At 48.9% G+C, this 16,585-nt stretch overlaps 1 protein-coding gene across 1 annotated transcript; it reads left to right on the forward strand.

The window, feature by feature from the left end:
* Positions 1-7,102: 7,102 nt before the first annotated feature.
* Positions 7,103-14,084, forward strand: LOC134554281 (ly6/PLAUR domain-containing protein 2-like). The gene is made up of 4 exons (XM_063404860.1): positions 7,103-7,199; positions 8,639-9,061; positions 12,968-13,087; positions 13,763-14,084. The coding sequence occupies exons 2-4, from the start codon at positions 9,010-9,012 to the stop codon at positions 13,972-13,974; spliced, it is 384 nt and encodes a 127-aa protein (XP_063260930.1). The 5' UTR covers positions 7,103-7,199; positions 8,639-9,009; the 3' UTR covers positions 13,975-14,084.
* Positions 14,085-16,585: the final 2,501 nt, after the last annotated feature.

A 16,585-nucleotide genomic window follows, 5' to 3' on the forward strand; every position in this document is an offset into this window, starting at 1 on the left:
ATTCCCATCCAACCCTTCCCTCTGGCAGTGGGAAGCCATTCCCTGTGTCCTGTCCCTCCATCCCTTGTCCCAAGTCCCTCTCCAGCTCTCCTGGAGCCCCTTCAGGCACTGGAAGGGGCTCTGAGGTCTCCCTGGATCCTTCCCTTCTCCAGGCTGGACATTCCCAGCTCTCCCAGCCTGGCTCCAGAGCAGAGGGGCTCCAGCCCTTGGAGCATCTCCGTGGTCTCCTCTAGACCTGCTCCAGCAGCTCCTGCCATCCATGTGCATGATTCCAGACCTGGATACAGTACTCCTGATGGGATCTCATGAGGGCAGAGTAGAGGGATGATATCCTACCCTTTGCTGTCTCTCTGGACAGGGCTCCTCTCTATCCAGGGCAAATACAGGTTTTCGGAGGAGGAAAAAGCTCTGAACTGAGGAGGAGTCTCTAAAAAACTGATTCATTTGGGAATTTAGACATGGAGGAGTCAAGAAAGGCGTGCAGGAAGGGAGTTTGGAATTTAAAATGGGAGTGGTGCTAAAGAAAGACCAAAAAACTCCAAAAGACTGAATCAAGAGCTCCATCTTCCTGCCAGCGCTGACCCTCTCCACCTCCTTTCCTCCTGCTTCCTTTTCTCCCCATTCCGTGGATTCTGAGAGATCAAAATGAGGGGCAAGGGGGGAATGGCACCTCGAGGCTGCAGGAGGCTGGAAAGGTGGGAGAAGGCTGGAAAGGTGGGAGAAGGCTGGAAAGAAGGGAGATGCTTTATGTGGCTGTGGCACCACCTTCCAACCCTCCTGGTTACCATCTCCCAAGAAAAAGGGATTTCAGAGGTTGCACAACATGCCTGGGTCTCCGTGGTGTGACATTTCCTGGGGTACAGGGAACACTTAGCCACCCTCCCAGGGTTGCTGTTCCCTGAGATTCTCCTCAGGGTTGCTGTTTCCTGAGATATTAAGGTTTTCTCTCAGTTCTTTCTCAGCTCTGCAGGGCGTCCCCAGCAGAGCAGGACACGCGGCAGGACTGGGGCGGATCAGAGGGTCCCGGACCCTTTGTACCATTTCCCTGACTCAACCACCATCCACAATGAACTTTTTATTTACAGAATCTTACCAATACTTACTACCTATGTTAACATCTCATTTCTACTCTAAACCAATCCTTGTGATACAACTCAGCAGAAAATGGGGGACGAGAACAAGAACAAGGAGGACAGGACCACTCCCCAATTCCTCCATCTTGCCTCTTCAAACCCATATACTAAAAATCCTAAATTCTACATTTACACTCTTTGATAAACTAAATACTACTTATTTTGAATTCTTTTGGCTTGTGATTCTTCATGCAATGTGGGCATTCACTCCCATGGCCAGGGATCAGAGGCAGTGTCCTCCTGGGCTCTGTGTGAGGCTGGCTGAGCCCCTTGGACAGATCCCAGATCCCCTGTCTGGTCTCCAAACCCTCCAGGGCAGCCAGAGGGATCTCCTGGACTCCGACACCACCTGAGGTGGCATGAATAACTTGTTTTTTTGCCACCCCAGCTGACATTAATAACTTGTTCTTGGTGTTAAAGCTGCACGGAAATGTAAGACAAACAGCCCCAAACTCCTGGGGGCAGAGGTGAGAGCAGCCCTGTGCTCTCTGCTCCGCTCCAATTAACACCAGCCACGGGGTGGGTTGAATTTCACACGGATTCTTGCCACGCTTTGTCACCCAGAGCTGAGCCAGGTGTTTTCCATGGGTGCTCCTGGCTCAGATTCCACCTCTCGTTGCTCAGATTGTGGCGATGCACTCGCCCGTTGCTGCTCCAGAGGTTTGAGCTCAGACCAGTAAAACCTGCTGGTTCCAGCAGCACCCATTTAGCACCAAACTATGAAAGGAAAGATGCCAAAAAATATTTCGAGTTCAATTCACTCAGTAGATAAAGGATGGTGGCACTTTGTGTGTGACCACTCAGGTACTTTTTATAAGGACAAGGTGGAATTCCAACAACTGTTGGAATTCAACTCCTGGGTTGTTCAAGGCAATTTAGATAAAACTGAATTTTTCTCCTTGTTTTATTTTCACCTCGAGTTTTCTTGTCCTCGAGCTGGTTGGAACCAAGTGACCCGAAACCACGAATTTTGGGAACGGTGAAAATTTAAAAATACCGAAACTATCCTGAGAAGTCCTTCCTTCCTTGGGAAATGGGCCGGGAGGAGGGATTTGCATTTTCTTCTCTTGTCAGGAGGTGGCAGCGGCAGGTCCCAGCTCTGCCAGCGCCTTCCCTCGGGATGGACTGGGATGGGAGTGTTCCCATGCCAGCACCACAACCCCTTCTCCTAAGGGATGTGATGGAGAAAGGAATTCCTTTGGAACCTGTGGACGAGGAATAAATCCATCCCAGGCCTCTCTTTGACCCTTTCCCATGGCTACAGGCCCCCCTGAGCCCTCCCTTCCCAGACTGAAAAATAATCCATCTGTCTCACAACTCCTCGTGTTGCCTGGGGTTAAATCCATGTTCCAAACCCCATGGAGTGCTGGGATCACAGGGATGTGGTGGGATAGCTCAGAGAGCTGAGTCCTGCTGTGACTGGCAGAGGGGTAGATCAGGGCAGGTGGGGTTGTTGTGGGTGTCTGGTAACAGCCTGGTCAGATGGGAGTAGATAAGGCCTTTTCCAGACATCTGGAACAAGCCTCACGTTCCCAACTGCCTTCTGTTATAGTAAAGCCATTCCCTCTTCTCCTGCCACCCCAGGCCCTTCTCCAAAGTCCCTCTCCAGCTCTCCTGGAGCCCCTTTAGGCACTGGAAGGGGCTCTGAGGTCTCCTCAGAGCCTTCTCTTCTCCAGGAAGAAGAATCCCATTTCAGCCTTTCCTCGTAGGGGAGTTGTTGTTCTTCTCACCTTTCCCAAGGAGAAATGCTCTGGGAATCAAAATTTTTGGGGTCAGAAAAATCTTCCTGAAATCTTCAAGCATCTGGAGGCCATACCTGGGCTGTTTTTTGGTGCAGGACACCCTGGGCCTCTCACCTGGGCAGCGGAATCTTCATTTAAGTTTTCTACTGGTTTGGGCAGCTCCCAGCAGCCAAAAACGTGAATATTTCCAGCTCCTTTGCCAAGCCTTGCAGGATTAGAGGGAGATGAAAAGGGCCTGGAGGCAAAGCTGGTACTTTTCAGCTGGGTTATTTAGTGTTTTACACGTGTTGTCCTTGTTCTTCCCTTCTGGGTCAGCGAGAAGTGACTCAGGCAGGAAAGTATCTCCTGCTCCTTGGATTAAGTCTGGAATGAAGGCAGGGGGATAATTAAAGCAGGTGACAGCTCCACCGAGTGAGTGATTTACATTCCTGCATCATTAACAATGCCTTGGAAAGGCTGGATGGAGCAAATCATCTCCAAAAAAGTGATGGCTGCCTCAGCCAGAGTTGATGGGAAGGGAGAGTTTCTCACCTTGGAAGCAAAAAGAACAAAAGGGAGCGAGAAAAGAATTGATAGGGAAGGAATTAAAATTCCCACCAGTCATAAATATATGATCAATCCTTTCTGTGCAAGTCATAAACACGAATTTGGGAATTATTAACTCCTCTAAGATTCCACCGTGGGATCGCTGGATCCATGTGCTGGCCTCTGGCCAGGGAAGTGATGGATGTGAGGGTCTCACCCTGAAAGAGTTAAGAGCTACACAGAGGTTAATCCAAATAACAGCCTGGAGATAAGAGGCACCTGCATGGAATTCAGAGAGGGAGAGAAACAGGTTGGAAAAAAAAAAAAAAAAAAAGGAAAGGCAGGTGAAGGATTGCCTGGAGGGAACAGGACTCCCTGTAAAAATAAATCATCTTGTTCCTGCCTTCTTGTCCTGGGGAACACCCAAAGCATCTCTGAGCCCCAGGAGCAGCTCACAGCACATGGCTGGGGCAAAGAGGGGGACACGGCAAGGTCTGGTGGGAATTTGGGATGAGCAGCAGAGCTAAGGAACCCTTTGAGGGGCGTGTCTGCCCTGGGTCTGGCTTTAATCCCACTCTCTGTTGGAGCCAGGAGATATCAGAAACCCGGGATGCATCAAAAGGAATGTGACCAGCAGGTCCAGGGATGGGATTCCCTCCCTCTGCTCCACTCCCTCTAGATCCCACCTGGAGTTCTGCATCCAGCTCTGAGGGCATCAGCACAAGGACATGGAGCTGCTGGAGCAGGTCCAGAGGAGACCAAGATGATGCTCCAAGGAGCCTCTGTGCTCTGGAGCCAGGCTGGGAGAGCTGGGAATGTCAAACCTGGAGAAGGGAAGGCTCCAGGGAGATCTCAGAGCCCTTCCAGTGCCTAAAGGGGCTCCAGGAGAGCTGGAGAGGGACCTGGGACAAGGGATGGAGGGACAGGACACAGGGAATGGCTTTAAACTGGAATAGAGTAAGGATAAATGGGATATTGGGAAGGAATTCTTCCCTGTGAGGGTGGTAAGGGGCTGAGATGGAATTCCCAGAGCGGCTGTGGCTGCTCCATTCCTGAGTATCCAAGGCCTGGTTGGACAGCGTCTGGAGCAGCCTGGGATAGTACACGATGTCTCTGCCCATGGCAAGGGGCTCCAGGGAGAGAAGGCTCCAGGGAAACCTCAGAGCCCTTCCAGTGCCTAAAGGGGCTCCAGGAGAGCTGGAGAGGGACTGGGGACAAGGGATGGAGGGACAGGACAAGGAGTAATGGCTTCAAACTGGAATAGGGTAAGGATAAATGGGATATTGGGAAGGAATTCTTCCCTGTGAGGGTGGTGAGGCCCTGGAATTCCATTCCAGTGCAGCTGTGGCTGCCCCATCCCTTCAAGGCCAGGTTGGAGGGGGCTTGGATCAACCTGGGATAGTGGAAGGTGTCCCTGCCCATGGCAGGGGGTGGGAATGAGATAATCTTGAAGATCCCTTCCCACCCAAACCATCCCATGATTCTCTGTCCCAGTTCAGTGCCGAGGTGGAAAACGAGTGTGGAGAGAGCTGCCAAACTTCCTGCATCCTCTGCAGCTCCAGTCTGTGTCAAACCCAGCTGCTCCCAGGCGTGAAAGCCACAACTCTCTGCTCAGCCGCATCCTCCGAGCCTATGGCTTGTCCCACCAGGGGGACACACGTCCTTTCCCTGAGGGCACCTTCCAGAAGCCCAGTTATGGGAATTCCCTGACCTTTACACACTCCAGAGGCTTGGGAGAGGGGTGAAGTGTCTCCAGAGCTGTGCCAGGGTAATGGTTTTTAAGCCAGGCAGAGACAGGTTGGATCCTGGCCATACATTGTAGGGGATTGTAGTAAAATCAATTAGGAGGAGTAAGGCTGCTGTGACTAATGAGCTAATGAGTGGTGCCTTGGTGAAAACGGCTCTAAAAGAGCTGCAGGGTTGGATTCCTGACTCGTTATTCACAGGGACAGGCCAGAGTCAGGCTTGGCATTCTTTATTTTTTACCTTGCTTTTCCAGCATTCTCTTTAACTTTTAAAGAGATTCCTCATCAATAGAGGAGATGGAGAAGGGCAGGGATACCTGTTTAATTCTTCTCTTCCTGATGCAAGGATCCCAGCTCCGGAGAATTTTGGTTTCTGTGAGGGACAGGTGGGGACTGTGATGTCCCAGAGGTGAAACTCGTGGTGATTTAATCCCTGGAATCTCCCCAGCAGCAGTTCAGTGCTCGGATTAACCCATCCTTGCTGCTTCCATGAGTGCCTTTCATCCCTGACCCTGGAACTGCTGGAGCACATCCAGAGGAGGCCAAGGAGACGCTCCAAGGGCTGGAGCCAGGCTGGGAGAGCTGGGAATGTCCAGCTTGGAGAAGGGAAGGCTCCAGGGAACTCCTCAGAGCCCATTCCAGTGCCTGAAGGGGCTCCAGGAGAGCTGGAGAGGGACTTGGGACAAGGGGTGGAGGCACAAACCAAGGGGGAATGGCTTCAAACAGGAATAGGGTAAGGATAAATGGGATATTGGGAAGAAATCCTTCCCTGTGAGGGTGGTGAGGGGCTGGAATGGAATTCCCAGAGAAGCTGTGGCTGCCCCATCTCTGCAGTTATTCAGGTCTGGAGCAGCCTGGGGTAGTGGAGGGTGTCCCTGCCCATGGCCAGGGCTGGAATGGGACGATCTTTAAGTCTCTTCCAACAAAAGTTTAGCAGCAGCCCATGACAACGTCGTGTCAGCACCTCTCCGCCCTTAAATCCAATCCCATCCTTCACTCCTGCATCCGCCTGCTCTGGAAATTCGGGATTCATAGGAGAGACACATCAAGAGCTCATTAGAATAATGAATATGGAGAGTTCAAAATCATTAAGTCAAGAAGTGCCTGCAGCCCTTGATCCCTGAAACTCTGCCCTGGAAGTGAATGAGGAATTTTAGGATTTGCAGTGGAACTGGGCAGCCTGGGAAGTTGTGGGATTTGGAAATTTCCAGGCTGGGTGCAAGTGAGGCAGGTCTGATGAAGATGCCTCCACCCTGAGACTGCTTCAGCTGGTGAGGAAAAGAGTTTGGCACGGGATTCCCAGGCTGGAAGTAAACACTTGGCTGAACTTTCCCTTTTATTTATGACAACAAGCTCACCTGCAGTGCGAGAGTTGTATTAATTTCCCTTTGAACAGATATGCTAAAAAAGTTTTTTTTTTTTTTAATCCATCTTGTGACAAGGCAGATTTATGCAGATTTTGTGTCTTTTTAGCTGTTTTTTTTATGCAATTAGTGAGAACCCTCCTCCAATTGCACAGGTTGTGGTTTCCTAGAAAATAATAAAAAGAATGCCACAAAACAATATTGGAATGTTCTCATTAGTTGTTATTATTATTTTTTTTTGGTTAGTTGCCAGCCCTGCAAAGCAGCAGCACAGGGTGTGCACAAAAGAGGAAACATTTCAGGACTCAGATAATATCAACTGAAACCATAAACAAAGTGTGTTGACACCCCCCTAAAACCACCCTCCAGAGCGAAGGAAGGAGCAGGATTTAGAGCAGGGTGGTAGCAGAGATTCTTTCATCCAAGATTTTCTAAAGGAGGGAGATCACGTTTCAACTGTACAGGTGAAACCAGTCATTTAACACATATTGTTCGAGGCCACTTAATACCAGAAACCAGAAGCCACACCCCATCCTTTTTTTTCTTTTTAATGTCTTTTTTTTTTTTTTTTTGTCCCTATGAACAAGGCAAACACCGTCAGAGGATTTCGCCTTTCTAACAGGATTATAACATTTTCTGCTGAACACGAGGAATGGCAGACCTGGAATATATCTGAATGTCTTTCCCTAGGTAATTTTTGGGGCTGGAAATAACTGCTTAGCTCTCATAATCCACATAATTACTGTGTTAAAGAGGCAGCCGTGCAAACAATCCGTCGGAATTCCTGAGGATGGAAGTCACCCAGAAGTGGTGTTTAGAAAAGCAACAGGGATTGCTGGAATGCTGAGACCACTTTTAGATTGGATATTATGGAAAAATTCTCCCCTGTGAGGGTGGGGAGGCCCTGGAATGGATTGTGAGAGAAGCTGTGGCTGCCCCACACCTGGAATTGTCCAAGGCCAGTTTGGATGGGGTCTGGAGCAGCCTGGGATAGTGGAAGTTGTCCCTGCACATGGCAGGAGGTTGGGACTGGATGGTCTTTAAATTCCCTTCCAACCCAAGCCATTCCATGATCCTGGAGCTTTGGATTTGGACAGATGATGATTGGACTTTTTGTCCAGTATTCCTGGAGAATTCCTCCTCTTTTCCCATCCTAAGGCAGGACGAGGCCAATCGGCCTCGAGTCGCACCAGGGAAAGTTCAGATTGGATATCAGGAAAGTTTCTTTGCAGAAAGGGTTGTCAGGCATTGGAACAGGCTCCGGGGTGGTGATGGAGTCACAACCCTGGAAGAGCTCAAAAAACCTGTGGATGTGGCACTTGAGGACAGGGTTTAGTGGAGAAAATGGTGGTGGTGGTTTGACTCTGAACAGGATGATCCTGATAATCCCAGCCTTACTGATTCTGTGATTCCAAGAGTTCAAGTGAATAACCCTGGGAAAAGGTCCTTTGATGGTGGAATAATGAAGGTGGTGCGGATGTCTCCAACACCATCTTGGATTCAGCTTTTCCCCATTCCTTAGTAAAAGTCTGTGTTGGGAGGGTGCCCGCCATGGCCACCAAAAGGCTCTTCCCTCCCAGATTTTGTGATTCCACATTTAGACTTGCTCATTCCACTTTGGAGGAGGATTTCCTGGAATGGAGCCAGCCTGAGGTGCAGGAAAATCCAGCAGATGCCTGTTGGGAATGGGAAAAGTGTTTGGGAAGCACAGAAGTCATGAGCTTGCAACCACACTGGGAGAGGGCTGGCTCAGAGCAGAGGGGCTTCTCCCTTCCGTCCTTCCTCAGGATAATGAGCCCAAGAGGTTCCTTTGGCCCAAACTTTTGGGTCCTGGTCCTGTTTTTTTTCCCAGTCCTCCGTGCTTTTTCCAGTGAGTGAGGGATTGAAAGTCAGATTTCCACTTCTAGACCAGGCTGGACAAGTCTTGGAGCAACCTGGTCTAGTGGAGGGTGTCCCTGTCCATGGAGAGGGTTTGGAATGAGATGATCCCTTCCAATCCAAACCATTCCATGATTCTTCTCCTCCTGATAAACTCTGGACCCCACTAAAGGTGAAAACACAAAGGAGAAAAACCCATGAGGTTCAGTTCCTAGATGCTCACACCCACCAAGGATTTTTTTTTTACCCAGGATCTTTTGAAAACACTCCAAAAAAGGAGAGGAAATATCCCCAAGCTGCAAGACAAGACCTGGGCACCAGGATTATTCAACACCCCGGGCCTTCCACATCCTGCTCGGACACAAAACACCAGGCTTAACCAATCCCAGCCATTGTCTGCCCTTCAAAAACAGGTTTTCTTCTCAAAGGAACATGAAAAGAGGTGACGAAACAGCAAGAGGTGGTACCAGCTTTGGAGCTCCTTCAATTCAATATATACTCAGCGGGAGTCGTTTTTCCAGTGGATTTGGATCTGGGGACGGTGCATGGCAAATCACCAGGACCTGTGGCATCGGTGAAGAGTGGTGACAACTCTGTGACCAGACCACGAGGGCTGTGCAGGATGAAGGTGTTTTTGTCTCTTCTGTTGGCTGCTGCCACTTGTGTGGATTTGGGTGAGTTTCTGCTGGGATTTATCCAGACTCCTTCAGGAGATGCAGCACGATGGGATGGGATGAGCCCTGTTCCCTCTGAGAGCCACGTCCCTGCCTTCAGGCAGTTTTCAGGGGAAAAAATCTGTCTTTGGAATATTTCCGTATCTTCAGGATGGTGATGGTGTGGTTGAGATTGTCAGGATCTTTAGGAAGTTTCACAAGGCAGAGTGTGATTAAACCGTGTCATTCCTTTAATGCAAATTCCCACTCTCACTTTTTCCGTGTTCATGCTCAATCTCACTCTCTCTTTTTTTTTGTTTTTTTAACATTACTTTTAACTCTCTGTACCTTTTTTGATACTTAGCCCTGGATGTCAGTTCCATGCAGCGTGTGTGGGAGCTCTCCAAAAGTGTTACATGTGGGATTTATCCAATTTTAGTTGTTAGATATGGGAAAGAGGGGCTGGGACACTGCTGGTGGCCCAGGTACTCCAGGACTGATGTTTATCATGGAATGATTTGGGTTAGGAGGGACCTTAAAGATTCAAAGTGAGACACTGGAACAGGTTACCCCAAAAAGCTGTGGATGCAAATTCCTGGGAGTGTCCAAGGCTGGGCAGGGCTTGGAGTGACCTGGTGCAGTGGAAGGTGCTGCTGCCCATGGCAGGGGGTGGAATTCCAGGATCATAAAGGTCCCTTCCAACCCGAACCCTTCTGGGATTCCATTCCATGATTCCGTGATCCTCCCTCCATCCTTTCTGTCCCCTGTTTCTACCACCAAACCAAGTTCCTGGACCAAAAATTGATGATCCCGATTTGTTGGTGTTCTCCTGGATGTCCAAGATAATTCATGAGCGGTTCCAGTCCAGGATCTGTGACTTTCACTGGGATATTCTCAAATCCAGACAGTGCTGGGTCTGATTTTATCTGTGCCTGTCTATGGAGCTGTGTTAGGATATTTAACTCCTATTTATTTCCTTCTTGTGCAAGGATATTTTTGGTCCTCCCTCCTTGCTGAGCAGACTCTGCAGGGGAGGAACGGGCGGTGGCTTGTTTGGTTTTCTTTTCAGAGAGGAACACAAATCCCGTGGGCTGGATTTGTCCAGCATCATGAAATGTGAGATTAAGAACGGTGCTTCCTCCTAAAGATGAATTTCACAACTGTCAGAAGTGGAATTAGTGCAAACAAAGCATCAGGTCACAATGGGCAAAGCAAGAGAATGAAGTTTGCTTTAGCAGGAAAATTGCTGTGTTTGTTTAAAAAAAGGTCTTTTTTTTCTGGCTCATTAATTAGGATAGTGTCTATTTTTACAGTGTGACTTGTTTGGCTGGGCCTGTTGACATCCCACTGGAGCTGTGCTGGGAGGAGCTGAATGATTTCTCCTTCTTAGTGAGGTTTAAAGGAATTTCAGCAGCAATGTCACACTGACAGGGTGACAAGGGCTTCCCAGACCAAAGCGGGGCTGCTGGGGTGTGGTGGCACCAAAATACATCGGTGGGGCTGTAGCACACACCTTGAGGTATCTGCTGGGGGGTGGGAGAGAGCACCTAGAGGAGAGGACCCAGATCAAATGTTGGGTTCCTCAGAAAAAATCGCCCCAAAAACCCCCAAACCACCCCAAAAACCACCTTAAAATAACTCTGAAACCACCCCCAAACCCAACTGCATGTCCCACAGTGCAGGTTAGCCCCAAAACCCCCAAAACGACCCCAAAAACCACCCTAAAATAACCCTGAAACCATCCCCAAACCCAATCGCGTGTCCCACGGCGCAGGTGAGCCCCAAAAACCCCAAAAAACACCCTAAAATAACCCTGAAACCATCCCCAAACCCAACCGCGTGTCCCACAGTGCAGGTTAGCCTTAAACCCCCCAAACCACCCCAAAAACCACCCTAAAATAACCCTGAAACCATCCCCAAACCCAACCGCGTGTCCCACGGCGCAGGTGAGCCCCCAAAAACCCCAAAAAAACACCCCCAAAACCACCCTAAAACAGAGAAAAAATAGGGAGAAAAATAACATTAAAAACTTGTCAAAAACCAGCTCTTTTTTTGGTGATAGGAAGCACCAAACACAGTTTTAATTTGATATCTTTACCTTGGAGTGCTCTGTGTCACATCAGTCTGGGTTCTTCGGTGTTTTTCTCCAAAGTTTCTCCATCTCAGAAGATTTTAGGCACCGAAAAGTTTTGGGCTGTGGTTATTTTGTGTTGTAGGAGCTGGGAATCACCTGCAGCTCTCAAGGGCTTTACAGCTTCACAGGGATGAGGAACCTCTCTGAAGCAGTGAGGGACAGGGCAGGAGGAGCTGGCTCAGGATGGATTTGGAGTCTTGAGTAACAAATTTTGTGTCTGCGGTCTCTGCCTAGAGCAGAACTTGCCACTTGTAATCCTTTCATGCTGCTGCTGTCTGGTTTAATTCTTCCCTGTAAGGGTGATGCACACAACCTGGGCACAGGTTTTCCCAGAGAATCTGTGGCTGCCCCATCCCTGGAAGTGTCAAAGGCCAGGTTGGACAGGACTTGGAGCAACCTGGGATGGTGGAAGCTGTCCCTGTCCATGGGAGGGGTCTGGAACTGGAAGTTTTTAAGATTCTTTCCAACCCAAACTGTTCCATGATTTAAAATAACCCCTCAGTCATTCTCACAAACCCAAAATCTCAGCACAAGGGGAAGGGTTATGTTCAGTTTCTTCTCACGGCTCGGTGAATTTGATGGAGACAAATTCCTGCTGTCTGGGACACCCTCCCAGCCTTCAGGAAGGGCTGGCAGAGTGGAGAGCACCAGAGGAAATTCTCACTGCTGCAACTCACGTCCAAATCTGACGTTTCTGTGGTGTTCAGATCCTTCACCAAGGGGACAAACCTGACCAAGCTGACGAATTTCTGTTTCTGTGACTGACCTGGTAGAGAAGGGATGAGCTGTGGATATTTTCTACCTGGACTTCAGGAAGGACTTTGGTGCTCTCTCCTGTAAGATCACGGAATCAGGGAATGGTTTGGGTTGGAAGGGACCTTTAAGACCATCCAGTTCCACCCCCTGCCGTGGCAGGGACACCTTCCACTATCCCAGGGTGCTCCAAACCCTGTCCTTGGACACTTCCAGGGATGGAGGGTCCACAACCTCTTCAGGAAACCTGTTCCAAGATCCTCATGGACAAGCTGAGGCATGGGCTGGATGGACATCTCTCTTCTGAGGAAAAGCTGGGACTTCTCAGGCTGGAGAAGTGAAGGTTCAAATTGGGAATCTTATAAATGTCTGCAAATTCCTGAAGGGAGAGAGCAAAGAGGACAGAGCCAGGCTCCTTTCAGTGATTCCCAGTGCCAGGACCAGGCAAAGCAAACTGAAACACAGGAAACATCAGGAAACACTTTATGACTGTGGGGTTGACTGAGCACTGGCAGAGGATTCCCAGGGAAGTTGCGGAATCTCCGTCCTTGGAGGTATTGAAACCCCACCTGGAGAGAGTCCTGGGCAGGAGGCTTTAGGTGGTCCTGCTTGAGGGCAGGGATTGCAGTGGTGGAGCTCCAGAGGCCCTTTCCAACCTCCCCCATTCTGGGATTCTGGGAATTTGGGAGTCTGGGATCTCATTCTGATGCTCTGCTAAAGTTAGGGAGAAATGTGGATCCAGAAAGCAGAGAAATAAATCAGCCCAAGCTCCTTCCTGTGTCACAGGGTCTCCTGTGTCTGTGGCTCTGTCTTGTTTGACTCATCACAAGGGGTCTGAACCCCACCCGAGGCTGTGCTTTGACCACCAAACCTTCCTGTTTCTCCTTCCCATCAGTCCAAACACGTTCTATGACTCCATTCCCATTCTCAGCATGATTATTTTGGAAAATCCCTCCCGAGAGAAGCCTGGAGGGGCACAGAGAGAACCCACACTGAGGCCACCCTCACGTTTTCCATCCTCCTGTTTTCCCCCCTCACAGGACACTCCTTGCAGTGTTACACGTGCAGGGAATTGACCCCAGCTGAGGAGTGCCTGACAATTGAGAACTGCACAGGGACTGAGAACATGTGCAAGACTACCATGTATTCCCTGGAGGATGGTAAGGACAATTCCTTCTTTATCCATACTTTTAACGGGAATCAGTGTTCCCGACAGTGCTGCTGTGGAGACCGGCTCCTCTTCCCACTTAAATGTGGACAAGAACTCCTGTGGGAGCTCCAGCTCTCCTGCTGTTGTGGGAAGCAGTGTTTGTGTGAGGGAATATTTGGTGAATGCAAGCTCCTGGTTAATGCTCCGAAATAAGATTTTAACTTTTTGCAAGGTCGCGTGGTGACAGGAAAATAGGGAATGGTTTTAAAACTAAAGAGGCTGAGTTTGGATTGGATATTTGGAGGAAATTCCTCCCTAGAGATTTCTGCTAGGGAATTTCTGCTAGGAAATTCTGCTAGGAATTTCTGCTAGGGCCTCCCCTCCCTGTGAGGGTGGGGAGGCTCTAGCAGAAGTTTCCTGGAAAAGCTTCCCATTCTTGGAAGTGTCCAAGACCAGGCTGGACAGGGCTTGGAGCAACCTGGGATAGTGGAAGGTGTCCCATGGCAGAGAGGCTGGAATCTGATGATCTTTAAGTTCCTTTCCAACCCAAACCATCCTTTAATTCCATGAACTCTATGAATGCTACCAACTCCCCAGAACCCATCAGAAGGCAAAAGAGAACGGTTGATCCTCTCCTCATTTTTCCCCGGCCCTGACTGCTCCTGCTGTTTTTCCTTTGCCACAGTTTACCCCTTCACGGGTGTCTCCACCGTCACCAAGATGTGCTCCTCCACCTGCGTCCCCTCCGATGTGTTTGGCATCGGGCTGACACATCCTGTCTCCTGCTGCTACAGTGACCTGTGCAACTCGGATGGTGCAGCCAGCCTGAGGATCAGCCTCGTGCCAGTTGGGATCCTGGCAAGCTCCCTCTGTGCCTTTTTCTGGACTCGGCTGTGAGGGGACGATGGCAGCCATTTATTCTGGAAATTCCACCAGGAAAACAACCCCCCGGCAGCCCAGCTTCCAGTGTGGATGCCTCATGAATGACACTCAACAGCTCCCCCAAATTATTATTATTATTGTTATTATTATTGTTATTATTATTGTTGTTCTTAATATCTACACGTTTCCCACAACTAAGAGAGAAGCAGAACTCAGGAAGGCCCAACTCCATTTTTAAATTGATTTTTCAACAACTCCTACAAAATTAACTGTGGAGTTTTTGTCTGGTTGGGTTTGAAGTGAGAAATTCAAATGTGTGAAAGCAAAAAGCTTTGAGGAGAGCGTTCCCTACCTCCTCTCCACCCCATAATTTTCTGTTGTTCTTCCTGGATCCCCTTTTTTGTACCCACAAAATTAAGGAGACAACTCTGTGTCCACAATATGAGGCAGGAGCCTGAACTTGCCATGCCAATGGTCTGTTCCAGGGAGGTTAAAATCTCATATTCTCTGTACTCTTTTGAGCAGAATAAAAAGAATCTTGTGTTAAAACGGTTGTAATAATATTTAATTTTCCTTTTTTTTTTTTTTTTTTTTCCCCAAACGCTATTTTTCAGTGTTATTTAACAGTTAGCAGAGTTGGGTTTTGGGGTCAGGAGCACAGCAGTTGGATGAGACATTTCCCATTGGGGAACTGGAATTACCAACTCCTCACTGGAAGTGACTTTCCATCAACATTTCTTCCATCAACTCCCCTTGTACAAATCTGTCTTTACTGGGAATACTGAATTTTCCTGAATTTGGAGATCAGTGGAATGACTTTTCCCCTTGCTTTTATCCTCCAGATCATCATCAATATTTCCTTGTGTGTTGCTCCAGGCTCCCAACATTTCGATCCCTCCCTCTCTGGTTCTGCATTTTCCTGTAATCCCCTTTCAATAATATTCTTCAATTATCACCCTGCTCCTGATATTTGGGATAATCCATCCAAATGTGATGTAAACTCTTCCATGGGGCACGTGTGGTTTCCAAGAGAGGTGGTACAACTCCCATCCTTGGGAAGTTTTCATGGCCTAGATGGATGAAGCCCTGAGAAACCTGGGCTGACCTCAACATTGGGAGCTTGGATCAGGTCTGAGAATTATGAACGTTCCGAGGTTGCCTTTCCAACCTGAGCTCCCTGTAAATCAGGATCCCACTGGGATCACTGGAACACAAACACCGTCGTTTCCAGGCATTCCACAAGGAACATACACTGGGAAGAAATTCTTCCCTGGGAGGATGATGATGATGATGAAGGAGAAGCTGTGGCTGCCCCATCTCTGGCAGTGTCCAAGGCCAGCTTGGACAGGGCTTGGAATGATCTGGGATAATGGAAGGTGCCCCTGCCCGTGGTGTGGGTTGGAATGGGATAATCCTGAAGGTCCCTTCCAACCCAAACCATTCCAGGATTCCATGAAACTCTGAAAGCTCCCTGGTGGGGATTTCTCCAGCTCTGCCAAAGTCGCAGATCCTGGAGCCGAGGGGGTTGACCCGAGTGGAGAAGACCGGGAAATCCCAACACTTGTCCCACGACTCCATTCGGGGTAAGCAGTGAAATTCTTCACTGTGTCCTTCATCCCCCTTCCCATTTATGACTCTCTTAAACCTCTGAGATTTTTTTGAGGTGCACACCCTCCCAAAATCCATCAGACACGTCCCCTGTCACGGGGCTGAACCGGAGCAGCTCCGCAGCCGTCGCCGCTTCGAGGAGACGCGTGTGGAGGAGCTGATCCTTCCCTCCCTCCACTGGCCACAAATGCTTCACCCCTTTGATCTCTGGCCAGTTTGGCAGCGTTTCCCACATTCCATGAGTGCTCCCTGCAGAGATCACGGCTGTGGGGGGAGATCTGGTGGGAAGGGCAGGGAATCTGTGGGGGTGAGGCTTTGGAGTCGCTCCCCCAGGAGTGGAGTGGAGCTCTCCAAGCACGGGGTGATCAAACTTCGTGGTAAAGATCAGCCTGAACCTTCTCTGTGGTTTGTATCTTTTCTGATGTAAAAATTAATATATTGATTGATATATTAGCTCTGTTCCACCTGGTGTCCTCAACTTCCTGCTTCTGGAAATGTCTCTGATTTATTTATTTCCCCTCAATAGCCAGAGGAGTATTTTTCCTTTTTTTTTTTTTTTTTTCCTTTTTTTTTCTTTTTTTTTCTTTTTCTTTTTCTTTTTCTTTTTTTGTTCATTTTTGCTGAAATTTAATTCCCTGCTCATCCAATCGACCTCCAGGTACATCTGTTTTTTCTGAATCTCCTCATTCCTGTGGGCTGTTCAAAGCTCTCCCTGAAGGTTTCCCTCATTTGTTTAGGAATAAGTCTTTTGCTCCTTTTTTTTTTTTCTCCCAAGCTCTCCCAACCCTTTGGGTTTGCCTCTTGTCCTGTCACGGTGAATCTTTGGAATAGTTTGGCTCAGTCTTTTCTAGATCTGTTTTGAAACTCTGGGAAAAGACAAGGGCTCATGTTTCAGAAAAAAAAAGTAAGGAGAAATTCAGGGAGAGATGGATAATTTGTCCAAAAACTGTCTGAGGAAATCAGGCAGGGCTTTGCTTGGTCAGTGGAGACTGGCTCTGGAGCAGACATCCACCCCACG

Source organism: Prinia subflava, chromosome 1 (genome assembly GCF_021018805.1).
Source record: "Prinia subflava isolate CZ2003 ecotype Zambia chromosome 1, Cam_Psub_1.2, whole genome shotgun sequence".
NCBI classification, from domain to species: domain Eukaryota; kingdom Metazoa; phylum Chordata; class Aves; order Passeriformes; family Cisticolidae; genus Prinia; species Prinia subflava.

What these genes read in the sequence shown, in the direction of transcription:
- LOC134554281 (XM_063404860.1), top strand. Translation starts at nt 9,010, where the DNA reads ATGAAGGTGTTTTTGTCTCTTCTGTTGGCTGCTGCCACTTGTGTGGAT. An exon ending in TGCCACTTGTGTGGATTTGG is followed by an intron (nt 9,062 to 12,967) that starts GTGAGTTTCTGC and finishes CCCCCCTCACAG; the next exon opens with GACACTCCTTGCAGTGTTAC. An exon ending in CATGTATTCCCTGGAGGATG is followed by an intron (nt 13,088 to 13,762) that starts GTAAGGACAATT and finishes CCTTTGCCACAG; the next exon opens with TTTACCCCTTCACGGGTGTC.